This window comes from Nerophis lumbriciformis, linkage group LG04 (assembly GCF_033978685.3).
Source record: "Nerophis lumbriciformis linkage group LG04, RoL_Nlum_v2.1, whole genome shotgun sequence".
In the NCBI taxonomy this organism is placed as follows: Eukaryota; Metazoa; Chordata; class Actinopteri; order Syngnathiformes; family Syngnathidae; genus Nerophis; species Nerophis lumbriciformis.
This window is the reverse complement of record NC_084551.2, coordinates 32,084,976-32,112,511: the sequence shown is the minus strand read 5'-3', so window position 1 is coordinate 32,112,511 and position 27,536 is coordinate 32,084,976. Positions and strand designations below refer to the sequence as shown.

At 40.4% G+C, this 27,536-nt stretch overlaps 1 protein-coding gene across 2 annotated transcripts in view; it reads left to right on the top strand.

Annotated features, from left to right (window-relative positions):
• Positions 1-2,130: 2,130 nt before the first annotated feature.
• kirrel3l (kirre like nephrin family adhesion molecule 3, like) overlaps positions 2,131-27,536 on the top strand; it is a 107,469-nt gene continuing 82,063 nt past the window's right edge. For both annotated transcript variants that reach the window (XM_061952682.1, XM_061952673.1), the window contains exon 1: positions 2,131-2,615. In XM_061952682.1, coding sequence (XP_061808666.1) covers positions 2,576-2,615 — 40 coding nt within the window. In that variant the 5' untranslated portion in view covers positions 2,131-2,575. The remainder of the gene's footprint in view (positions 2,616-27,536) is intronic.

Below are 27,536 nucleotides of genomic sequence, written 5' to 3'. Positions count from 1 at the left end.
GTAAGATACAGTCGGGTGTGCCGTGGGAAATTATCTAATTTCACCTATTTGGGTTAAAAATATTAGTTGCAAACCAGTAATTATAGTCTGCAAATTATGTGTTGTTGTTGAGTGTCGGTGCTCTTTAGAGCTCGGCAGAGTGACCGTGTAATACCTTTCCATATCAGTAGGTGGCAGCCGGTCGCTAATTGCTTTGTAGATGTCGGAAACAGCGGGAGGCAGCGTGAAGGTCAAAAGGTGTCTAATGCTTAAACCAAAAATAAACAAAAGGTAAGTGCCTCTAAGAAAAGGCATTGAAGCTTAGGGAAGGCTAAGCAGAACGAAATTAAAACTGAACTGGCTACAAAGTAAACAAAAACAGAATGCTGGACGACAGCAAAGACTTACTGTGGAGCAAAGACGGCGTCCACAATGTACATCCGAACATGGCATGACAATCAACAATGTCCCCACAAAGAAGGATAAAAACAACTGAAATATTCTAGATTGCTAAAACAAAGTAGATGCGGGAAATATCGCTCAAAGGAAGACATGAAACTGCTACAGGAAAATACCAAAAAAAGAGAAAAAGCCACCAAAATAGGAGCGCAAGACAAGAACTAAAACACTACACCCAGGAAAACCGCAAAAAAACTCAAAATAAGTCATGGTGTGATGTGACAGGTCGTGACAGTACACCTACTTTGAGACAAGAGCTATAGTGATGCATGGTTGGTTATGGTTTAAAGTCATATCCAACAATTGCGACAACGACTTTTTACTGTCAACTGAGTTTCGTTTTTTAATGATTTCTGCTGGTGGTGTGCCTCCGGATTTTTTCAACGCAAAAAATGTGCCTTGGATCCAAGAAAGTTGAAAAAAAACCACTGCTTTAGGGGCTCCGTAGATTTAAAATCGGGATGGATAATACCGTTTTTCCTTGAATTGCCGCCGGGTATATAGTATGCGCCTGCCTAGAATTACCGCCGGGTCAAACTCGTTTCGCAAAATAATTAGCACATGCTTAGCATTACCGCCGGGTTAGAATTACCGCCGAGTCAAACTCGTTTCGCAAAATAATTAGCATATGCCTAGAATTTCCGCCGGGTCAAACTCGTCACGCCACGAGTGACACTTTACCTGTCATCATTTTCAAAATGGAGGAGGCTGATTTCAGTAATTTTAAATCGCATAAAGGGAAGAAGATAAAGAGCTATTCAGTAGGATTTAAGGTCCAAGCTATTGAATATGCTAAAAAGAACAGTAAGCAGCTATGTTTTATTAATATACCATAGCTGCGTGTGTCAAATATGAGTCATTAAATGACTCCCGCCTCCTGGTGATAGAGGGCGCTAGTGATCCTTCTTGCGACTACTCAGCTGCAGAAGAAGTGACAACAAGCAGCAACAGTTAGCAGCGATCGTTTATTTTTTCCTCTCGCTTGCACTGTTAACATGGAGGATTACATATCTAAAATAAAACCGTTTTCTAAACTGGACTTTCAATCGAAGCAGGAGGTAATAATTAAAGGAAGATCTCCATCGAGACAGAGAGACTTTTAAAACTGAAGAAAGATAAGGAAGACTTCTATAAACAAGTTATGGATGCGTTTGTTCAGAAGGAGCTGCGCATGGACTTCATTTATAAGTAAAGGAAAGACCATAATAACGTTTTTTTATTATTAAATGTGCTTTTCATGATGGTATCCTTACATCACACTCAAATGTATAAGCGCAGGCCTAAATTTGCAGCATGCCTTTGGTAAGCGCCGGAGTGAGAAGAGGTTTTAAAATAATTAGCGCATGCTTACATTTACCGCATGCCTTTGGTAAGCGCCGGAGTGAGAAGAGGTTTTAAATTAATTACCGCCCCGGCGCTAATTCAAGGAAATACGGTAATTGCGATGCGGATCTGAATCTATTTTCTCGCATCACAAGTTTTTACTTAGAGTATTGGATAGATACTAGCCTTTGTAGTGTCGCCCAACCCTGCAAAGCCCTCATTTAAATAGGCATAATTGTTGATAACAAAGCCCTCCCCTTGATGCACGCCCAGCCAATAGTAGGACCCCATGGGCAGGGGGGGGGGGGAGTCCATCATACCCCATCCCTACTCCAAATGGCGTGGATGGGAGGCAGAGGGCTCCACACACACACACACACACACTGAGCTGGTGCCAAATGTGGTGTAACCCCCCCAATAGAAGAGAGTGTGTGTGTGCGTGTGTGTCCTCTTGGCAGGCGGAGAGAGGAGTGTGTGTGTTCCATACATCATCCCAGCGAGAGAGCGGAGAGGAGGAGAGAGACAACTTCACCATAAGCGGCGCGCACAGTCCAGCAGGAGAGCGCGCAGCGTGCACACACCCGTGGTCCGCGCTCGTCCGTGTGCGGGTTTGATTCCGAAAGGAGGAAGAGAAGCGGAAAGTTATTCAGAGTCGGGATGCATCTGTGAGCAGACTTCCACCAAAGTGTCGGGACTTCGTCAGTGGTTGCGTTCAAGTGGATGATAATATTATTCCGAAGAATATTATCACGGGAGTGCGTGCGCAGAAGGATCCAGGCTCGATTGCACGCGACCGGCAGGAGCAAACTACAGCATGATTGTGCTTTATCTCATCTTTTGCCTTATGGCCACTGGTAAGAAGAACACTTCACTTGTCCATGTGTGTGTGTGTGTGTGTGTCTGTATGTGTGTGTGTGTGTGTGTGTGTGTGTGTGTGTGTGTGTGTGTGTGTGTGTGTGCTCCGTTAAGGCGTCCATCCTCATGCATGCACAACATGTCTGCAGCAGTTTCACGTGCTTTTACTTTGGAAAGCAGGCTTGCATCATGAGTGGGTCACTTTCTTGTGTGTGTGTGTGTGTGTGTGTAGAAAACGCCATTAGCCATGATTCAAAGGAGTGACTCCACTCAGTGGAACTATAATGACTGAAATGGGATTTGGAGATTGAACGCAGCTTTTTGGTGACTATAAATGTGGATGCTTGAGGAAAGGAGTGTTCAAACATGGCACACCTGTCTGAACCCCCCCATTGTGTTTAATAATATCATCATATTTGATGTATATGGCTGGTAACTGACTTTTTTTTAATAAATTCAAAAAAATGGCTCGCAAATGAGATGCAAACACAAAAGTATATGAATCAACACACTCCAACACATCAACGCAAATTACATTAGAATCAAACAGCTTGTTTTTTTGTGTTGTTTTTTTTGTCTATAGGCTGAATTCCATGTTAACAAATGGCCGTGTTTGCTTAAAAAAAGCCATTTGTTGCCCGCACCTTTGCACCATCACCCCCTCCCTCTGCTCCACATGGTTTGGTCATTAGGGGGGGGGGATGAGATGCCAGCAGACCTTTGCTCTCTGACTGACGAGCAACAGCTGGATAAAAAGAAGGAAAGAGACAGTAGCGCACTGGCACTCCCCCCCCCCCCCCCATCCTCCCAATACACACACACACACACACACTCCCAAATAATGAAAATGGTAACAGCTGCCCTAATTAGACTGTAAGACACCTTGGAGCTCTTTGCATGCACAATCACCAAGACTGCAAGAATAAATCCACTAAGGAGCTTTTGTGTATGATAGAAATATTTACTGAAGTAAAAGAGCACATGTGACGTCCTCCTGCAGCCAGCAAAGACATGCAATATAGTCACCGTGAACATTATGGCAACACTTTAGTATGGCGAACATATTCACCATGAATTAGTTGCTTATTAAAGTAACAAAGACTTCATTTAGAGTTATTAGGACACTAGGGGAACATATAAGGGTTAGGGTTAGGGTTACTAATACGCAATAATTCTGAGGTTATTGAGGGAAGACTCTTAGTTAATGGCTTACTGGTTGTATTATAAGGCCATGCAGAATAAGGCATTAATAAGTACTTAATAATGACTAATTAAGAGACAATATGTTACTAATTTGCATGTTAATAAGCAACTAATTAATGGTGAATATTAGAGATGTCCGATAATGGCTTTTTTGCCGATATCCGATATTCCGATATTGTCCAGCTCTTAATTACCGATTCCGATATCAACCGATACAGTCGTGGAATTAACACATTATTATGCCTAATTTTGTTGTGATGCCCCGCTGCATGCATTAAACAATGTAACAAGGTTTTCCAAAATAAATCAACTCAAGTTATGGGAAAAAAAAATGCCAACATGGCACTGCCATATTTATTATTGAAGTCACAAAGTGCATTATTTTTTTTTAACATGCCTCAAAACAGCAGCTTGGAATTTGGGACATGCTCTCCCTGAGAGAACATGAGGAGGTTGAGGGGGGGGGGGGGGGGTAGCAGGGTGTATATTGTAGCGTCTCGGAAGAATTAGTGCTGCAAGGGATTCTGGGAATTTGTTCTGTTGTGTTTATGTTGTGTTACGGTGCGGATGTTCTCCCAAAATGTGTTTGTCATTCTTGCTTGGTGTGGGTTCACAGTGTGGCGCATATTTGTAACAGTGTTAAAGTTGTTTAAACGGCCACCCTCAGTGTGACCTGTATGGCTGTTGACCAAGTATGCATTGCATTCACTTGTGTGTGTGAAAAGCCGTAGATATTATGTGGTTGGGCCGGCACGCAAAGGCAGTGCCTTTAAGGTTTGTTGGCGCTCTGTACTTCTCCCTACGTCCATGTACCACTCCGTACAGCGGCGTTTTAAAAAGTCATAAATTTTACTTTTGAAACCGATACCGATAATTTCCGATATTACGGGCATCTCTAGTGAATATGTGTTCCCCATACTAAAGTGGTACCAAAATGTTTAATTTTTTTTGTTGCATACATCCTTAATGTCCCCTCATGGGATTAATAAAGTGTATGCATCTACACATCCAGGGTGTTTGGACTTTGAATGCACCACAATATTATGCACATGATCACACAGCGGGTGTGCATGTCCCCTTTTGGTGCCCTGAGGAATCGGTTGAGTATTCCCACTTATCGTCTTCTGCTTCAGGACGCTTGTGTGTGCGTCTTCAAAGGCTGAATGCCGAGATTACAAGTTAAGTTGTGTCTTCACTCCACCTTCGTTCTTTTTTGTGATATGTTTATTCTCACGGGTCACAGGGGACACAGGGAGTGCCTCTGCTTAATGAGCCGCAGGCAGCCGTTAAGACCCTCACCGTTGGTTGAAAAGGTTGTCGCGGAATATGGGAGAGGCTTTTTTTTTTTTACCCAGCATCAGCTCTCTTCTTCCCCATTACTGGAGATTTGTCTCATCCTGGTGCGGCGCCGGCATGTTTGTGGAGCCCGTGACAGTGTGTCCCCCCACAGGGCTGCTTTAAAAAAAAAAAAAAAGTGCATATTTCATGAGCTATGGTTCTTTGAATTCTGTTAGAGGGGTGGGGTGGTCATAGCGGGTGGAGGACAGCGAGAAGAGTCTTGTTGCAGAGATGAAGCTTAGATGTGTCACCGGTGTCCTAATAATTGCAAGCGGCGGGAAAACACTGGAGGATGAGCATCGTTAACCTTTTCCTCCTCTTGTCGAACACCATCGCGCATATTTCCCTCAGCTTCTTCGTTTACCCACCCCTCACATTAATTGGATTCCCTCCGACCGGCCCCGCAGAGACGGATGTGGCTTAGTAGTAGAAAGTTTGTTGGCAGGGATGAACGGCGTCGGACACGAGTTGCACAATAGTGCCGATGCAGCAGAATGAGGTCTCGGAGAGGAGCCTCCTGCATTATTTAAGAGACATGGTCATGGCGAAGATGCATTTTAGCTTACTTTGACTTCCTGTCTATCTCTGTTGGTTTGGCTGCTGCAGGGTGAGTGTGAGTGAATAGGCGGACACAAAGAATCATGCACTTGATGATTCCATGAATCAATCGCAGCTTTATGTGAGCTTAGAATGTCAACATGTCATCGGACTTTTCCAATCTTTTCTGTTTGAGAGGAATTTAAGAAGCATGACCTCAACTCCATCAACCAGAACAGAGAGAAGACAGGCCTGTGATCACTGACCTCTGACCTCACTAATGCTTTTTTTAAGAATACCAGAGACACTAAAATCGTATTGAGATTCTTACCAGTGAGTTGTTGCAAACCAATGTTTACTTTTCCCCACATTAATTTAGCCACAGTGAGAACCCGAATGCTCAAAATAACTAATTAGAATAAGTGGTGTAAACTTGAAAAGTTGTTAAAAGTCGTACTTACTTAAAAATGTTGAGTGTGAGTAACATTTTCATTAGGATGTCCGATAATAGCTTTTTGCCAATATCCAATATTCCGATATTGTCCAACTCTTTAATTAACGATACCGATATCAACCGATATATACAGTCGTGGAATTAACACATTATTATGCCTGATTTGGACAACCAGGTATAGTGAAGATAAGGTACTTTTAAGAAAATAAAAATAAAATAAAATAAGATAAATAAAAAAATAAAAATTTTTGAATAAAACAGAAAGTAAAACAATATAAAAACCCTAATTTTTTATTATCGGTATCGGTTTTTTAAAACAATTTTATTTTTTATTTTTTAATTAAATCAACATAAAAAACACAAGATACACTTACAATTAGTGCACCAACCCAAAAAAAAACCCTCCCTTCTGGTTCCTACATTATATATCAATATATATCAATACAGTCTGCAAGGGATACAGTCCGTAAGCACACATGATTGTGCGTGCTGCTGGTCCACTAATAGTACTAACCTTTAACACTTAATTTTACTCATTTTCATTCATTACTAGTTTCTATGTAACTGTTTTTATATTGTTTTACTTTATTTTTTATTCAAGAAAATGTTTTTAATTTATTTATCTTATTTTATGAATTTTTAAAAAGAGAACCTTATCTTCACCATACCTGGTTGTCCAAATTAGGCATAATAATGTGTTAATCCCACGACTGTATATATCGGTATCGGTAATTAAGAGTTGGACAATATCGGAATATCGGATATCGGCAAAAAGCCATTATCTGACATCCCTACTAAAAAGTCATTTAATGCATGCGGCACACATAAAAAAATGAATGAATGACTAAACCGTTAAACAATAGCCTGCCGCTGAAGACGCCATGAACACATTGCATTGTGGGCCTTCCCAAGCAACCCCTACACGTGTGCAAAGGAGAAAAGAAACAATGGCACTTAATAACATCGCATGCCTCTAATCAGCTTTGCCAAGCGGGTAAACACCGATAAAGAACTTGGCAGCGCGTCCTCATGCATTGTTATCATCTGTTAGCAAATTAGCCGGCGATGTTCTGTCGCCGTGACCCGACACAGGAAGCCAGGTAGCAAACTGTTGACGGCCTCCCGTCTCTCTTTTGTCTTGACTTTCTCCGACATGTGCACATCCTCACCTTGTCCCCCTCTGGGCTCAGTCGGAGCATCCGGGCTCGGAAATGACAAAGAAAGAGGACAATGGAGGTGGCGCCGTGTCAGCTTCCTGTCTTCTGCCTGGAGACATCTTCCCCGGCGACTGCACCTCAGGCTGGGCCGTCAACGCAAACGTGTTTACTCCTCCATTCCCCTTTGCAAACACTGTAAAGGGAAGAAGGAGAAGGAGGGAATTAATTCTGCGCACGTCATTAAAACAGCACCTCAAGGGACCAAGTCACCTTTGTACAGTTGAAGATATTTTAGGAGTTGGGTTGCGTTTACCCCGCCTTTCCCTCACATACACAATGAATGTCGAAGCAAAACATTTCTTCAACTCATAAGTAGGGTCATGTGATATACGATGTAAATTCTAAAAATGTGTCCGATTATAGAGATTTTAACTTGAGATCGATAATTACTTTAAAATGTAATATCGGAAATTATCGGTATCGGTTTCAAAAAGTAAAATGTATGACTTTTTTAAACGCCGCTGTACGGAGTGGTTCACGGACGTAGGGAGGAGTACAGAGCGCCAATAAACCTTAAAGGCACTGCCTTTACGTGCCGGCCCAATCACATAATATCTACGGCTTTTCACACACACAAGTGAATGCCATGCATACTTGGTCAACAGCCATACAGGTCACACTGAGGGTGGCCGTATAAACATCTTGAACACTGGTACAAATATGCGCCACACTGTGAACCCACACCAAACAAGAATGACAAACACATTTTGGGAGAACATCCGCACCGTAACACAACAGAACAAACACCCAGAACCCCTTGCAGCACTAACTCTTCCGGGACGCTACAGTATACACCCCCCACTACCCCTAGTCCCCCACACCTCAACCCCGCCCCCCCCAACCCCACCCACCTCAACCTCCTCATGCTCTCTCAGGGAGAGCATGTCCCAAATTCCAAGCTGCTGTTTTGAGGCACATTAAAAAAAATTATGCACTTTGTGACTTCAATAATAAATATGGCAGTGCCATGTTGGTATTTTTTTCCATAATTTTAGTTAATTTATTTTGGAAAACCTTGTTACATTGTTTAATGCTTCCAGCGGGGCATCACAACAAAATTAGGCATATAGGGACGGCATGGCGCAGTGGAAGAATGGCCGTGCGCGACCCGAGGGTCCCTGGTTCAATCCCCACCTAGTACCAACCTAGTCATGTCCGTTGTGTCCTGAGCAAGACACTTCACCCTTGCTCCTGATGGGTGCTGGTTAGCGCCTTGCATGGCAGCTCCCTCCATCAGTGTGTGAATGTGTGTGTGAATGGGTAAATGTGGAAGTAGTGTCAAAGCGCTTTGAGTACCTTAAAAGGTAGAAAAAGCGCTATACAAGTACAACCCATTTATCATTTAATAATGTGTTAATTCCACGAGTGTATATATCGGTATCGGTTGATATCGGAATCCGTAATTAAGAGTTGGACGATATCGGAATATCGGATATCGGCAAAAAAGCCATTATCGGACATCTCTAATTTTAACACTATTGTTATATGGTGATAATGCACACGGATGACTCAATTTGACAGCAACAAGCAAACGACCACGTCCGCAACGCAATGCAGAGTTCTTGCTGGGGGCTAACGTCGTTCCACTGTGTAATTAAGCTACTTCTAAGTCAGTAATCCTCGCCTCCATTGTGGAAAATTAACCAAGTTATGGCATCTTAACACAACTCATCTACAGAGGACAAAGAACAGCTCAGCATGCTACACTACGGTATTTGCTAAACGCTCTTGAATGTAATTATCGATACCAGTTATTTTAGTTTCGATATGTTTTACTATCAAAAAATATTTTGTTGTTTTTTGTTTTTGTTAACAAACTCATGATTAAGTCCCTGGACACGGGAGAGCTTTTAAGGCAAAAATCTAAATATTTGAAATTAAAGTTAAAGTACCACTGATAATCACACACACACACTAGATGTGGTGAAATTACCCTCTGCATTTGACCCATTCTCTTGTTCCACAATCTGGGAGGTGAGGGGAACAGTGAGCAGCAGCGGTGGCCCGCTCGGGAATCATTTCAGTGATTTAACCCCCAATTCCAACCCTTGACGCTGAGTGCCAAGCGGGGAGGTAATGGGTCCCATTTTTATAGTCTTTGGTATGACTCGGACGGGGTTTGAAGTCATGACCTACCAATCTCAGGGCGAACACTCCAACCCAGGCCTGGGCAATTATTTTGACTCAAGGGCCACATTTAGAGAACAAAATGTGCCTGGGGGCCGGTATATTTATTTTTAGGAACACTAATACAAAACCTCACAATAATGTCTGATTGAATGCCAAAAATGTTTTGACAGACCGCCTTAAAAAACGTATTGGAATTTTAAATGTTTCTATGAACGATAAAACACTGAATATTGACAAAATATGAATGTCACACCCCCTTTCGATCGACATATTTTACAATCAACTGAAACGCGATAAAAATGCAACAAACAGTGAAATATGAACACGAAGGGTACAAAATAAACCCACCTACAATCTGATATATGTGATATATCACTAAGCTTTAGAACTTTGTTGTGAAAATCTCCTTCCGCGTCTGTGGAAACGCTTCCCGCCCACACTGCTTGGTGCCTTGCCTGAGCTGCTGTGACGTAGATTACCATAGTAACTAATTAGATGACCATAGTAACTAATTAGATGACCATAGTAACTAATTAGATTACCATAGTAACTGGTATATCAGCCATAAGCGCAGATTCCAACCATTGAAATACTTTGTATAGTTCAAGACTTCCGGTCATTAGAAAACATCACTGCACATCATAATGGCAGCTACACTTTCCATCTTAAAGATCTAAAAAAATTATTTGGGAATGTCCGGCGGGCCACATTGAAAACCTTAACGGGCCGCATGTGGCCCCCGGGCCTTAATTTGCCCAGGTCTGCTCTAACCACAAGGCAGGCATTAGAGCCAGTAATAGGAAATAATAATACTAATCAATTCATACTGTTACACCGCCATCCTGTCTTTTTGTCTGTTTAGAATTGTGATCAAAAATTTAATAATTCAATGATGTTGAAAATGTGAAGGAACAGCATTGGGATGACCGATACTGCCCCTGTAACGACTTAGTATTGAATCCATACACACATTGGCAGTATCGCCCAAAACTAATGTAAAGTATTCAAACGGAAGAATAAGTGCTCATTACATTTTAACAGAAGTGTACATAGAACCATTATACAACAGAAAATAAACAGATATTAACAGTAAATTAACAAGTAGAATAATAATTGTTTTGAGAAATAACCGTAAATTACGCAATAAGTTACTGTATATGTCTGCAGCCAAAAAACAAAATGGTTCTATTAACACTTATATACCAAATAATATATCGTAACATACACCATATTGCCAAAAGTATTTGGCCACCCATCTAAATGATGAGAATCAGGTGTCCTAATCACTTGGCCGTGCCACAGGTGTATAAAATCAAGCACTTAGGCATGGAGACTGTTTCTGCAAACATTTGTGAAAGAATGGGCCGCTCTCAGTGATTTCCAGCGTGGAACTGTGCAACAAATCCAGTCATGAAATTTCCTCGCTCCTACATATTCCAAAGTCAACTGTCGGCTTTATTATAAGAACATGGAAGAGTTTGGGAACAACAGCAACTCAGCCACCAAGTGACAGAGAGGGGTCACACAGTCAATTGCTACAGAGCTCCAAACTTCATGTTATCTTCCAATTAGTCCACGTACAGTACGCAGAGAGCTTCATGGAATGGGTTTCCATGGCCGGGCAGCTGCATCTAAGCCATACATCACCAAGTCCATAGAAAAAAAGTGTCAAATGCAGTGGTGTAAAGCAGTGGTCCCCAACCATCGGGCCGCGGCCCGGTACCGGTCCGTGGATCGATTGGTACCGGGCCGCACAAGAAATAAAAAAAATAAAATAAAAAAATTAATATATAATAAATAATGAATAAATGGGTTGTACTTGTATAGCGCTTTTCTACCTTCAAGGTACTCAAAGCGCTTTGACACTACTTCCACATTTACCCATTCACACACCCATTCACACACTGATGGAGGGAGCTGCCATGCAAGGCGCTAACCAGCACCCATCAGGAGCAAGGGTGAAGTGTCTTGCTCAGGACACAACGGACATGACGAGGTTGGTACTAGGTGGGGATTGAACCAGGGACCCTCGGGTCGCGCACGGCCACTCTTCCACTGCGCCACGCCGTCTATTTTTTTTAAATTAAATCAACATAAAAAACACAAGATACACTTACAATTAGTGCACCAACCCAAAAAACCTCCCTCCCCCATTCACACAAAAGGGTTGTTTCTTTCTGTTATTAATATTCTGGTTCCTACATTATATATCAATATAGATCAATACAGTCAGCAGGGATACAGTCCGTAAGCACACATGATTGTATTTTTTGTGCCAAAAAAAATGAATAAAATAAAAATAAAATAATTAAAGAATACCATACGCCTCCCCCCCTCCCGCCCCACCCGGTCTGTGGGGGGAATTTCAAGCGTTGACCGGTCCGCAGTTACAAAAAGGTTGGGGACCACTGTTGTAAAGCACGTCACCACTGGACTCTAGAGCAGTGGAGACGTCTTCTCTGGAGTGATGAATCGGGCTTTTCCATCTGGCAATCTGATGGACCAGTTTGGTGGAGGAGGAATTATGGTGTGGGGTTGTTTTTCCCGATTTGGGCTCGGTTATAGATGTAATAGCTTCAAAAGGTGGACCGACATCATATTGAACCCTGCGGGATAGGAATGGGATGGCACTTCAAGTTCATATGTGAGGCAAGGCAGGTGGCCAAATACTTTTGGCAATATAGTGTATGTTGTTATCGCAGGAGGCTACAATATACATCACGATATAGATTTTAGGCCATATTGGCTATTCCTACTCACAAGACAAGAAGTCATTGCAGCGGCAAACACACACACACACACACACACACACACACACTCAGAAAGTAAATTGAAATGTGTCTTGTGCAGCACAGCAATGTATGTTATCTTTAACCTTGTATCAGCCATGGCTGAGGATTCTGGAGAAAAGCAGCTTAAGTAGGCATACACCTTTTGTACAAAGAAAGGGAGATATTTGGGTCTTGTCTCCAAGCAGTAGAACATCTACGATGTTCTCTGCAGGACGCTCTGGGCTGATGACATATGCTCATTCTCCACAAATGACTCACCGTGTGCTCACAGAGGCAACACGTGTGGACACATCGTCGGGGGGGTCAAGGGCGCACACAGGATGATAAGTTGACCTGAGTGTGTGTGTGAGGCATCTTCAGGGCTTTGTGCCCTTTCTGGAACCATTAGCCAAAGTCCAATTGCCTCATTCATGATGTTGCCACGGAGCAGGACATGTCATCGTCATAAACTAGAGGTGGTATTTAGCACTGTTGTTGATCATGGCAACATAATTCATGTTCACCCCTATAAATGTTCACGAAATGTGTCGGACATCTCCATAAAACAGCTTGACAGGGCGTCCATGTGCACGTGCAAATAGTTCATTTTTGAGGAGGCGTTTGAAGCTGAAGGAAGCGCATTAGATTGTTCTGGCTCTCTTATGGCGTTCTCACACTTAACGCACCATTCACCCTCCCTCTGCTGGCGTGCGCTCACACGTTCGCCCCGTTTGCTGAGGTCATCACTTCTACGCTATTCCCTGACTCAGAGGATTATTTGCAGTCGTTATGATTATTTATGTTGTGCAAGACGGAGGCTATCATGAAACCCTTAAATTAAATGGCATGTCTTTACACGCACACCAACATACTGGTCAGCGTTTGCATTTGAAAACAGGGGAAAATACAAACATTTTTCAAAGACGTATGTACACAAATGCTTGACTTTTGGATTATTTTGAGTCTTGTGTTGTATTTCTATTGAAAAAAATATGTCTGTTATTATGAGTTATTCTATGACTTGGCTACGTACATGTTGCGAGCATGTTTAAACCCTCAGTGTGTCCCACAGGAGTGCAATTAAACTGGCGTTGGGTTGCTGGATGACGATCTGGTTGATAATTCGCCATGACATGAAAAAGATGTAAATGTCATGAAATTACCAAAAAGATTGAAGTTAAAAGGAAATATAAATGTGAATAACTTAATTTTATGAGGGAAAATATGGAATTGTACAACAAAACCCTAAATTGTTACAAGAAAATATTTTTTGTAAATTTGAAATAATTTTATTTGGCAAAAGAAATTCAACATAACAAATAAGTAATGATAGGTAGGAAGATCGAAAGAGGTACAAGAAGAATCAAGTGTTTATGGGGAAGAAAAGAAAAGAAAAACAATTCTCAGGGAAAAGGTCGTCATTTTTCGGTAAGTACATAAAACATACAAGATTGTGAGAAATATACGTAATGATGTAACATTAATGTCATAACATTACAAGTAGAGATGTCTGATAATATCGGCCTGATGAATGCGTTAAAATGTAATATCGGAAATTATCGGTATCGTTTTTTTATTATCTGTATCGGGTTTTTGGGGGTTTTTTTTGTTGTCTTTTTTTTTAAATCAACATAAAAAAACACAAGATACCCTTACAATTAGTGCACCAACCCAAAAAACCTCCCTCCCCCATTAACACTCATTCACACAAAAGGGTTGTTTCTTTCTGTTATTAATATTCTGGTTCCTACATTATGTATCAATATATATCAATACAGTCTGCAAGGGATACAGTCCGTAAGCACACATGATTGTGCGTGCTGCTGGTCCACTAATAGTACTAACCTTTAACACAGCGTTTCTCAAAGTGTGGGGCGCGCCCCACTGGTGGGGAATAGAGACATGACAGGTGGGGCGCGAGGAACGGGAGGAAATTTCACTTTAATTTTTTATTTTTTTTATTCTTAGATTTTTTTTTTTTACTATGCTTTCATTTTCTATACACACTGTAAATCACTTTGTGATTCCGTCAGTGAAATCCGCTATATAAATAAATGTAAATTACTTATTTTTCCTGTACGCTTTAAATTTCTAGGTAGGAGCGAACGTTTGACAGACATAGCAACAGTAACTAATGGGGGCGGGGCTAAGTGGAACAAGCGCAGCAAAATTAAAAGCTGTCCCACTGTCAAACGACACAGTTGCGAGACGTATATGCGACATTGCAAGTGATCTTTAGTAGACAAATGAAAAGAAAGTCGTTTTGCTTTACAAGTGGACGAAGCTACTGACAGCAATAAAGACTGTCTGTTCATCGCATACGTCCGCTTTGTGAATGGCGAGTCACTGCGAGGATTTGCTGTTTTGCAAATACATCAAAAATAGAGCCACTGCTGATGAGCTGTTCAAGATAATGGACAGTTTCCTCAAATAACACGACCTTAAATGGGAAAACTGTGTGGGCTTTTGCTGTGATGGCGCACAGACCATGGCAGGGTGAAGAAATGGGCTGCAGGCTCTAATAAAGAGGGTTGGACACACGTGTGCCATTCACCGGGAAGCACTCGCGTCAGGGCAGCTCAGCCCCGAACTCAATGAGGTTTTAACAGATGTTGTGAGCGCGGTAAATTTGATCAAAACACGACCACTGAAAGCGCGACTGTTCTCTGCACTGTGTGAGGAAATGGGAGCTGATCATACAGCCGTGCTGTTTCACAGTGAAGCAAGGTGGCTCTCCCGGGGCAAAGTGCTGTCACTTGCCCTGTCTTGCCAAATGCATAGCTCCTCTTTTTTTTTTTTGCAAAGATTGCAAAGTGGCACTTTTATTTTATTTATTATTGAACTTGATGCAAGTTATTTGATTTATTATTGAACTTGATGCAAGTTATAACACTTTTATTTTATTTATTATTGAACTTGATGCAAGTTATTTGATTTATTATTGAACTTGATGCAAGTTATAACACTTTTATTTGATTTATTATTGAACTTGATGCAAGTTATAACACTTTTATTTGATTTATTATTGAACTTGATGCAAGTTATTTGATTTATTATTGAACTTGATGCAAGTTATAACACTTTTATTTGATTTATTATTGAACTTGATGCAAGTTATTTGATTTATTATTGAACTTGATGCAAGTTATAACACTTTTATTTGATTTATTATTGAACTTGATGCAAGTTATAACACTTTTATTTGATTTATTATTGAACTTGATGCAAGTTATTTGATTTATTATTGAACTTGATGCAAGTTATAACACTTTTATTTGATTTATTATTGAACTTGATGCAAGTTATTTGATTTATTATTGAACTTGATGCAAGTTATAACACTTTTATTTGATTTATTATTGAACTTGATGCAAGTTATAACACTTTTTGATTTGTTATTGAACTTGATGCAAGTTATTTTATTTATTATTGAACTTGATGCAAGTTATACCACAGCTGCACAGTTATTTTATTTATTATTGAACTTGATGCAAGTTATACCACAACTGCACAGTTATTCTATTTATTATTGAACTTGATGTTATTTTATGTTATTGAGTTTGAATGTATACAACTTGATGTTACTTGATGTTCAATAAATTTGAAAATGTTAAGCTTGGCATTAGCGTTCTGTTAGGCCGATGGGGGCAGGTGGGGCTTGAAAACTCCCTCTTGTCCAAAGTGGGGGATGACAAAAAAAGTTTGAGAACCACTGCTTTAACAGTTAATTATACTCATTTTCATTCATTACTAGTTTCTATGTAACTGTTTTTATATTGTTTTACTTTCTTTTTTATTCAAGAAAATGCTTTTAATTTATTTATTTATTTATTTTTAAAGGACCTTATCTTCACCATACCTGGTTGTCCAAATTAGGCATACTAATGTGTTAATTCCACGACTGTATATATCGGTATCGGTTGATATCGGTATCGATAATTAAGGGTTTTGGTCAATATCGGAATATCGGATATCGGCAAAAAGCCATTATCGGACATCCCTAGTAGGAAGATAGAAAGAGGTACAAGAAGAATCAAGTGTTTATGGGGAAGAAAAGAAAAGAAAAATAATTCTTAGGGAAAAGGTCGTAAATTTTCGGTAAGTACATAAAACATACAAGATTGTGAGAAAAATACGTAATGATGTAACATTAATGTCATAACATTACAAGAAAGAAGAGGAAAAAGAACGAAAAGGAAAACGAAAAAAAGAAGCTCTGGCTTTTGAGGAAAAGTTCTAATTTTATGTGAAAAAAATATAAGAAATATATGTTTGTATGTATGCATGTACAGTACGTAGTACCAGAAAAATAATCTTATTTTTTAGGTGTGTGTGGACGGGTAAGCCGGAACTTTTCGGTGAACTGTGCAACATTATCTCATGTTTTTTTTAACAATACCATCAAGTTATTAATTTACACGTGTGCGCCTTACAACACGCATGACTAACTAAATAAACTGCCAAAGAGTAACATTTAACGCCTTGGCTCAAGCGATTAATCACAAAACAATTGTGGCAATAATCATACTGTATATAAACACAAATTAATTGATTAATTTAATTTGATCACTCTTGTTCCTTCACCTTAACTGCGGATGGTTACCTGAAAGATGATGCTTTATAGCAAATGCATATGTGAGTGAGTGAGGAGACCCTGAGTGGTGTGTGTCGTGACACATTTCACTTCAAAATAAAACCCGAGGGCACTTGATGCAAAACTTGCATCGAACAAAGAGAGCACAGTCTACCAAGTCAAATGTTTGGTTTCATTAAACATACTTGACAAAATAAATCTGATTCTGATTCTCTTAGCGAGTTTTGAACAAATACATGACATGCATTGAAGTGAAAAATGTTCCCGTATGACATCCTGAGCCCTGCGATGAGGTGGCGACTTGTCCAAGGTGTACCCCGCCTTCCGCCCCAATGCAGCTGAGATAGGCTGATGTACTAACATCATGTGGTTTATTTTGGTCATATGTAGCATCATCTGCAAAGATACAAAGAATTGCTATTGCGACATCTAGTGGACACATTTAGAACAGCAGTTTCTTTCGTTCAAAAATTTCGGCTCATTTTTATACTTAGCAAACTCATCCCGGATAAAACCTGTTTGCGGGCCGTACGTTTGACACCCCTGCTCGACACAATAAAACCCTTGTTTTGTTTTGTGGTTGAGGTGTCTTTTTATTTACATTTCTTTCCCTGCGCGGTAACTCGCCCCGGGAGGTCCGAGAGAGATGGTAGCCAATTTGCCATCAACTGAGGGGTGTCAATCAAAGCGTATCGATCGGGCTTTAAACTGCAACCCCCCCCCCCCCCCCCCCAATGGCGAAACATGTTAATGTTATTGAGCTGTGCAGAAAGACGAGGCATCGGCGGCGCATGTGGGTGGCGGTAGAAGGAGTAGGAGGGAGAGGTGGGTCTCCTTCTCTCCCTCCATCACTCTCCCCGTCTGTTTGGCCAAAGAATGCAACGTGCAAAGCGCCATGGGCTCAGCATGGGAATAGGAAGGTTGCAGGTGGGGAGGGGAGGGGTCAAAGGGATTTACTGCCAGGAGCTGAACATTTCAGGTAATGGATATGCTTGAATTGCTGTGAAGCAAACCTGCTGCTTTTCTTTCTTTCCAGCTTGGCAGGGGTAAAAGACAACAAGGGTGTAACTTACTGCATGCTTTCAAGGCGGTTCATGGAAATATGGTATGGGCCAAACTCGGGTTGTACGGTATACCGGGATTAGTATAGTACTGCGATACTAATGAATCATTTTCAATACTATACCGTCTCTGAAAAGTACCGGTCCCGCACCCCGCGTCGAAGTCACGTCGTGACAATGCTGGTTTACAAGCAGAGGAGCATGTTCAGCAGCGCACAATCACTGAGTACTTACCAGCAGACACAGTGTGTAGACAGAAAAGGGAGAACGGACGCATTTTGGCTTAAAAACTAACAATAAAGGCGAAGTTATAACACTGAAACGCCCTCAGGAAGAGGTGCTTTAAGACATGGCTAGCTAGCTAGTGGCTAACGTCCATCCGCCGTCGGCAGTGTTTTAGTTACCTCTAAATCACTAATCCTTGTCTCCGTGGCGACAAATAAAGAAAGTTTCTTACAAGTATCATCCCTGCAGGACGCGGAATAGCTAAACATGCTTCACTACACACCGTAGCTCACCGGCGTCAAAATGTAAACAAATGCCATTGGTGGATCTACACCTAACATCCACTGTAATGATACCAAGTACAGGCACGTATCTAGTCGATACTATGGGTTATACTTGTATAGCGCTTTTCTACCTTCAAGGTACTCAAGGCGCTTTGACACTATTTACACATCCACCCATTCACACACACATTCACACACTGATGGCGACCCATGATTACTACTATGATTACGTCGATATTTTTTGGCATCTTCTTTCGTTTTTTTAAAATGTATATTATGTTTATAAACTCAGGGAATACGTCCCTGGACACATGAGGACTTTGAATATGACCTTAGACTTAGACTTAGACTTCCTTTTTATTGTCATTCAAATTTGAACTTTACAGTACAGATAAGAACACAATTTTATTGCATTAGCTCGTAGTAGTGCAGAATAAAAAAGCAATAAAGTGCAGATATGAATAAATAGATTACTGTACAGATAAATATATTGCACTTTTGCATATGCATCCAGGTTTATGGATGTATGTTATATTATCTTTATATTCCGGCGAGTTAATCCATTTTTGTATGATCGCATGTATGATCCTGTAACTACTTGGTATCGGATTGATACCCAAATTTGTGATATCATCCAAAACTAATGTAAAGTATCAAACAACAGAAGAATAAGTGATTATTACATTTTAACAGAAGTGTAGATAGAACATGTTAAAAGAGAAAGTAAGCAGATATTAACAGTAAATGAACAAGGAGATAAATAAATAATTTTCTACCACTTGTCCTTAATAATGTTGACAAAATAATAGAATGATAAATGACACAATATGTTACTGCATATGTCAACAGACTAATTAGGAGCCTTTGTTTGTTTACTTACTAATAAAAGACAAGTTGTCTAGTATGTTCACTGTTTTATTTAAGGACTTAACTGCAATAATAAACACGTGTTTAATGTACCCTAAGATTTTTTGTTAAAATAAAGCCAATAATGCAATTTTTTTGTGGCTCCCTTTATTTTTGAAAAGTATCGAAATCATTTTAGTACCGGTACCAAAACATTGGTATCGTTTCAACTAGGGATGTCCGATAATGGCTTTTTGCCGATATCCCGATATTGACCAAACCCATAATTACCGATACCGATATCAACCGATACCGATATCAAACGATACCAATATATACAGTCGTGGAATTAACACATTATTATGCCTAATTTGGACAACCAGGTATGGTGAAGATAAGGTCCTTTTAAAAAAATAAAAATAAAATAAAATAAGATAAATACATTAAAAACATTTTCTTGAATAAAAAAGAAAGTAAAACAATATGAAAACAGCTACATAGAAACTAGTAATTAATGAAAATGAGTAAAAGTAACTGTTAAAGGTTAGTACTATTAGTGGACCAGCAGCACGCACAATCATGTGTGTTTACGGACGGTATCCCTTGCAGACTGTATTGATATATATTGATATATAATGTAGGAAGTGAAGTGAAGTGAATTACATGTATATAGCGCTTTTTCTCAAGTGATTTAAAGCGCTTTACATAGTGAAACCCAATATCTAAGTTACATTTAAACCAGTGTGGGTGGCACTGGGAGCAGGTGGGTAAAGTGTCTTGCCCAAGGACACAACGGCAGTGACTAGGATGGCGGAAGCGGGGATCGAACCTGCAACCCTCAAGTTGCTGGCACTGCTGCTCTACCAACCAAGCTATACCGCCCCGATATCCGATATTGCGATATTGTCCAACTCTTAATTACCGATACTGATATCAACCGATACCGATATATACAGTCGTGGAATTAACACATTATTATGCCTAATTTGGACAACCAGGTATGGTGAAGATAAGGTCCTTTTTTTAAAAATTCATAAAATAAGATAAATAAATGAAAAACATTTTCTTGAATAATAAAAACAATATAAAAACAGTCACATAGAAACTAGTAATTAATGAAAATGAGTAAAATTAACTGTTAAAGGTTAGTACTATTAGTGGACCAGCAGCACGCACAATCATGTGTGCTTACGGACTGTATCCCTTGCAGACTGTATTGATATATAATTTAGGAACCAGAATATTAATAACAGAAAGAAACAACCCTTTTCTGTGAATGAGTGAAGGGAGGGAGGTTTTCTGGGTTGGTGTACTAATTGTAAGTGTATCTTGTGTTTATTATGTTGATTTAATAAAAAAAAATAAAAATAAAAAATGTAAAAAAACCGATACCGATAATAAAAAAAAACGATACCGATAATTTCCGATATTACATTCTAAAGCATTTATCTCTAGTTACAACACTAGGCCAAACATTAGTTGTCGGGTGTGCGTGAGTGTTTCTTCTGCTGCAGCAAGGAGGCCAGGAACAGGCGGATAAGTGCTTTGCCAAGCTGGCGGAGGTGAACTTAACACCCCTGGTGGAATGAAGCGGCCCAAACCATTGTTCCAGCACATTGCACCCGTCTGACTGAGGCATCCTACTGCTGCGTGGATCCCAGGGGGCCGGAAGAAGAAAACGAGGCAGAGGAGGATAGGGACTGATTGTTCCTTGCTCAGACAATCCACAGATGGGGCGATGACACACCATGTTTGCTTTCGAAAGTCCCAAGTGTGCTCTGCAAATGCACTGGAGGATAGAGGAGAGGAGGATGCCAGTGGAGACAACAGCGGGGAGAAATGTCTGCTGCCTAATACTCTGATGCCCGGAAGAGAAGCCAGAAAAGATGGTTGGGCAAGCTCGAACTCTGTTTCCAAGCAGAGGCGTTTAAAGTTGTAGATAATGAAGAAGGGAGGGAGAGGATGAGATGCGGGGCCGCATCCATCATAGGGTTTGGTGCGGCAGCCATTTGTACCTATTGTTCTACATAATTTGTTTTCTCCCAGGCTGCAAAGGGAGGGGGGTGAAGGGGAAGACACATAGGGCTATGGCAGCCATTTATTTTTTGCGCTAATTACATAAGTGAGACAGCATAATTAGGCACATTGCAAAATAAACAATAGGCTGCGAGGGACACGCACAGAGGGAGACAGACAGGAAGGTGTGGGTGAACTCAAATAGACGGGAAAGGATGCTCGTCTGTGTTTTACATTCCAGGGAACGTGCTTAAAATAGGGGGAGGATAAAAGGAAACAGAGGATAAGATGGGGGGGGAAGCCCTCTTTGCAGATTGTACTTTGAGGAGCGTGAAGCCCGGTGAAATTGTGCTTAATACGCCTGCTAGACATGGGAGTAAAAGGAAGGAAAAAACCCAGCAAAAGCACGATGAGATATCATCTCCACTTTCCGGGCATCAAAGCAGCAGAGTGGCTCCAGGAAGATGTTTGTTGTGACTTGTTTGGGAGGGTCTCCGTGTTGAGGGCACGGGGGTTCCACCCCACGCGCTATTTGGCGCCGGCGGAAGTACGCCTCAGAGCAGCCGCATGCAAGTCAGACGGTAGCAAGCCGGGAGTACACAGTCTTTTCTGGATCCATTTTGTCTCGTTAGAAATAATGGAAATGAAATTAATCGGTTCCGGGGCCAAGCTGTCGACATGTATTTACTCTTTAGTGTAAAAGGAAGTTAACCCCTCTGTAATTAATCACAACTGGGACGACCAGAGATGGAAGCTGACTTAGCATACAGGACATCAGAGAGAGGGGAAAGAACACACTTCACCATCTATACTGCTTTATAAGTGGAAAAATAAGTTAACCGCTATTAATGATTAAATGGTCAAAACAATAACACGTGTACTTACCCTTAATTTTCATGATGGAGATTACTGCTCATGATTGGTAGGCGAGTCCCAAGTGCAGGACTAATAGACTAAAAAACTCCTTGGTCCCACACGCCATCAGACTGTATGACTCCTCTCTGGGGGTGAGGGGGGGAGCGGTGCAAAACAATAACAATAATGAAATAAACTGCAACAAAAAACAGTGCAATACATTTTCATAACATGGTCACTACTGCCTAGTTTCTCTTGTTATATTCTTATTTTTACTGTTATATTTGCATTCTTATTGTTGCTTGTTATTGTTATTCTTATTGTTATATTTTCTATTTTATTTCCATTTATATCCCCATTATTTACTTTTTACTTTTTAAATTTGATCTCAATTCTGTACACTGCTTCTGGAATTTTATTTTTCCTGCGGGAACTCTCCTGAAGGAATCAATAAAGCACTATCTATCTATCTATTTATCTATCAATATCTATCTACATATCTATCTACCTATCTATCTATCTTCACATAAACGCAGCAAACTTCCATGTACATTCTGATTTTCTTCTTGTCAACTCTCCCATCTTGTACTGATCAGCCTGGACAGAGAAATGAGCATCAGTCCAGCCAAGCCCGATGACTACTACTACAAAACCTTAAAGGGGAACATTATCACAATTTCAGAAGGGTTAAAACCATTAAAAATCAGTTCCCAGTGGCTTATTTTATTTTTTGAAGTTTTTTTCAAAATTTTCCCCATCACGCAATATCCCTAAAAAAAGCTTCAAATTGCATGATTTTAACCATCGTTATAAACACCCGTCCATTTTCCTGTGATGTCACACAGTGATGCCAATACAAACAAACATGGCGCATAGAACAGCAAGATATAGCGACATTAGCTCGGATTCAGACTCGGATTTCAGCGGCTTAAGCGATTCAACAGATTACGCATGTATTGAAACGGATGGTTGTAGTGTGGAGGCAGGTAGCGAAAATGAAATTGAAGAAGAAACTGAAGCTATTGAGCCATATCGGTTTGAACCGTATGCAAGCGAAACCGACGAAAACGACACGACAGCCAGCGACACGGGAGAAAGCGAGGACGAATTTGGCGATCGTCTTCTAACCAACGATTGGTATGTGTTTGTTTGGCATTAAAGGAAACTAACAACTATGAACTAGGTTTACAGCATATGAAATACATTTGGCAACAACATGCACTTTGAGAGTGCAGACAGCCCATTTCAGGCGCGCTAAGAACATATATTTGTACACGATTTCAGCACTCAGGTTAACCATACCTAAATAGACACAAAATACTGCATTACACAAGACTACCTGAATGTACTCGAATGATTGAAAAAAATAAATGTTTTTAAGCTAAATTATTGGTAAACACAGTTTATGTATAATAATTTACGTAAAACCGCGAGTAATGAATAAAGTTTTCATCAATTAATATATTCTGTAGACATACCCTCATCCGCTCTCTTTTCCTGAAAGCTGATCTGTCCAGTTTTGGAGTTGATGTCAGCATCTGCTTTGAGTGTCGCAGGACATCCACACATTCTTGCCATCTCTGTCGTAGCATAGCTTTTGTCGGTAAAGTGTGCGGAACAAACGACTGACCATTTCGTCGGCTTTCCCCACAGCCTCGTATTTTGAACAGATTTCGTCCAATTTCTTGCCACTTTCGCATCTTTGGGCCACTGGTGCAACTTGAATCTGTCCCTGTTCGTGTTGTTACACCCTCCGACAACACACCGACGAAAGTGAGAAAATGGCGGATTGCTTCCCGACGTGACGTCATCGCTCCGAGGGCGAATAATAGAAAGGCGTTTAATTCGCCAAAATTCCCCCATTTAGAGTTCGGAAATCGGTTAAAAAAATATATGGTCTTTTTTCTGCAACATCAAGGTATATATTGAGGCTTACATAGGTCTGGTGATAATGTTCCCCTTTAATGGCTGAGAGTGAAGTCGAGCAACGCAAGACAATGAGCAGTCAACTCATTGTCCAGAGTGAGGTTTACCCAACATAATATCGCACGGCCACACCAGCTGGCGTCCGTTACAGTAGCGATGTCCAAACATTTTCCAACGAAAAACCAAAGGATGTTTTTAATGGTCATCTAATATTTATGTTGTGACAAAGCATACTATTATTTACAGTTTAACTTTTTCTTGGCTTTTTCTTGTATTGTTAAAGGGGCACTGCACTTTTTTTGGAATGTTGCCTATTGTTCAAAATCATTATGGCAGACAAGAACAAACCTGCCTTTTTTTGGGGGCGGGGGGTTTAAAGATGAAAAAAACCTTTTGAAGATGCGGCTAATGGGAGTCACAATTGTAGCCTTCAAAGCCCTCTAAAACAACTTCAACATTTTATATACTCACTGCAAGTCTATATATAATGTAGTAACAGACATGTTCATAACAATATGTAATATTTACAATATTTACTGTATTTTGGTCAATTTAATCATTGCCGGAACTAATTCTTTGGCGCGTTTATTTCCGTTTCCATAGCAGCGCACGTCTGACTTCTGGCAACAACCCCTTTCGGATACAAACACGCGACTGTGTTGTAATCATGGCAGATTTGGTAACAAACAACAAAGACGACTATTTTTGGACAAATGAGGATTCACAACCTTATCTTTTTGAATCTGAATTTATGGAGTATGAAATGCTGGTTATAGAAGCGAGCTCAAAGGAAGAGTGAGACGTTGGAGCAGACGGAAGCCGAGAGAGTGAGGTGAAAGTGAATTAAAGGGGAACATTATCACCAGACCTATGTAAGCGTCAATATATACCTTGATGTTGCAGAAAAAAGACCTTTTTTTTTTTTTACCGATTTACGAACTCTAAATGGGTGAATTTTGGCGAATTAAACGCCTTTCTAATATTCGCTCTCGGAGCGATGACGTCACAACGTGACGTCACATCGGGAAGCAATCCGCCATTTTCTCAAACACCGAGTCAAATCAGCTCTGTTATTTTTCGTTTTTTCGACTGTTTTCCGTACCTTGGAGACATCATGCCTCGTCGGTGTGTTGTCGGAGGGTGTAACAACACGAACAGGGACGGATTCAAGTTGCACCAGTGGCCCAAAGATGCGAAAGTGGCAAGAAATTGGATGTTTGTTCCGCACACTTTACCGACGAAAGCTATGCTACGACAGAGATGGCAAGAATGTCTGGATATCCTGCGACACTCAAAGCAGATGCATTTCCAACTGGACTGGACAGATCAGCTTTCAGGAAAAGAGAGCGGATGAGGGTATGTCTACAGAATATATTAATTGATAAAAACTGTAATCGCTGAAATCCGAGTCTGAATCCGAGCTAATGTCACTATAGCTTGCTGTTCTATGCGCCATGTTTGTTTGTATTGGCATCACTGTGTGACGTCACAGGAAAATGGACGGGTGTTTATAACGATGGTTAAAATCAGGCACTTTGAAGCTTTTTTTAGGGATATTGCGTGATGGGTAAAATTTTGAAAAAAACTTCGAAAAATAAAATAAGCCACTTGGAACTGATTTTTAATGGTTTTAACCCTTCTGAAATTGTGATAATGTTCCCCTTTAAAGCTGCAAAATGTGGAACTTGAAGCCAAGCTATTTTGACATAAATGGAGTGCTTACCCGTAATCAACCAGAAAAAACGTCCCCTGCCAGCTGGACCAAACAGACAACCGTCCATCAAGTGAGTCACACTTCATATTAATCTTGATACACGCGCACGTTATGCTTGTTATTACAACTACATACGCTGTCGACATGAAATGTGGGCTAATACTTTATAGATACTGTAATATAATTGTTCATGTTTTTCAGTCAGTACGGATTGGTGTTTTATCACAGTGTTGTTCATTACAAACTCAAACACATTTCGTGCTGACGTAGAAGCTAGCTTATCTCTAGCCGTAGTTAGCTTCTACGGCTAATACCGTAGCACTCCGATGTGTTACTAGGCTAGAAAAAGAGTTCCTCAGCATTCGCTCTCACAGTAACAAGGTTGCTACAGCTTGTTAATTAGTTTGGTTATTATGCAGGTTATGGAATGTAAATGAAGTATTGTTGACGGTTTTTGAATGCATTTTTAAAGTGATTTAGAGGTAGAATTGATTGCTCCAATTAGCTGCATTGCTAGCCACCAAGAACGAGACGATTTTTATGTTAGAAAGCGGAAAAAAATCTTCTTGTCTCTCTTGATTGTGAACGATAGGCAACATTCCAAAAAAAAGTGCAGTTCCCCTTTAAGACCGGGCCCTGTAAAAAAATTAAAAAATACACACAAAAAATTATTTGTGCGGCAAAAGGCCTATGGGTCGCACTTTTGGACAACACTGATATAGAATGACTCCTATACCTAAGATGTGGTCAACGCTGATTCAAATTTCAATTTTACTAAAGTTCAATCTGTCAATTTACACTTTAGTATTCAAAATTCCAGCTTTTTTTGTTCTTTATTCTTGTTTAAAGGGGAACATTATCACAATTTCAGAAGGGTTGAAACCATTAAAAATCAGTTCCCAGTGGCTTATTTTATTTTTCGAAGTTTTTTTCAAAATTTTACCCATCACGCAATATCCCTAAAAAAAGCTTCAAAGTGCCTGATTTTAACCATCGTTATATACACCCATCCATTTTCCTGTGACGTCACACAGTGATGCCAATACAAACAAACAGCAAGGTATAGCGACATTAGCTCGGATTCAGACTCGGATTTCAGCGGCTTAACACTGTCTGATAAGATAATTGCTAACAACTATGAACTAGGTTTACAGCATATGAAATACATTTGGCAACAACATGCACTTTGAGAGTGCAGACAGCCCATTTCAGGCGCGCTAAGAACATATATTTTTCCACGATTTCAGCACTCAGGTTAACCATACCTAAATAGACACAAAATACTGCATTACACAAGACTACCCGAATGTACTCGAATGATTGAAAACAATAAATGTTTTTAAGCTAAATTATTGGTAAACACAGTTTATGTATAATAATTTACGTAAAACCGCGAGCAATGAATAAAGTTTTCATCAATTAATATATTCTGTAGACATACCCTCATCCGCTCTCTTTTCCTGAAAGCTGATCTGTCTAGTTTTGGAGTTGATGTCAGCATCTGCTTTGAGTGTCGCAGGATATCCACACATTCTTGCCATCTCTGTCGTAGCATAGCTTTCGTCGGTAAAGTGTGCGGAACAAACGACTGACCATTTCGTCGGCTTTCCCCACAGCCTCGTATTTTGAACACATTTCGTCCAATTTCTTGCCACTTTCGCATCTTTGGGCCACTGGTGCAACTTGAATCCGTCCCTGTTCGTGTTGTTACACCCTCCGACAACACACCGAAGAAAGTGAGAAAATGGC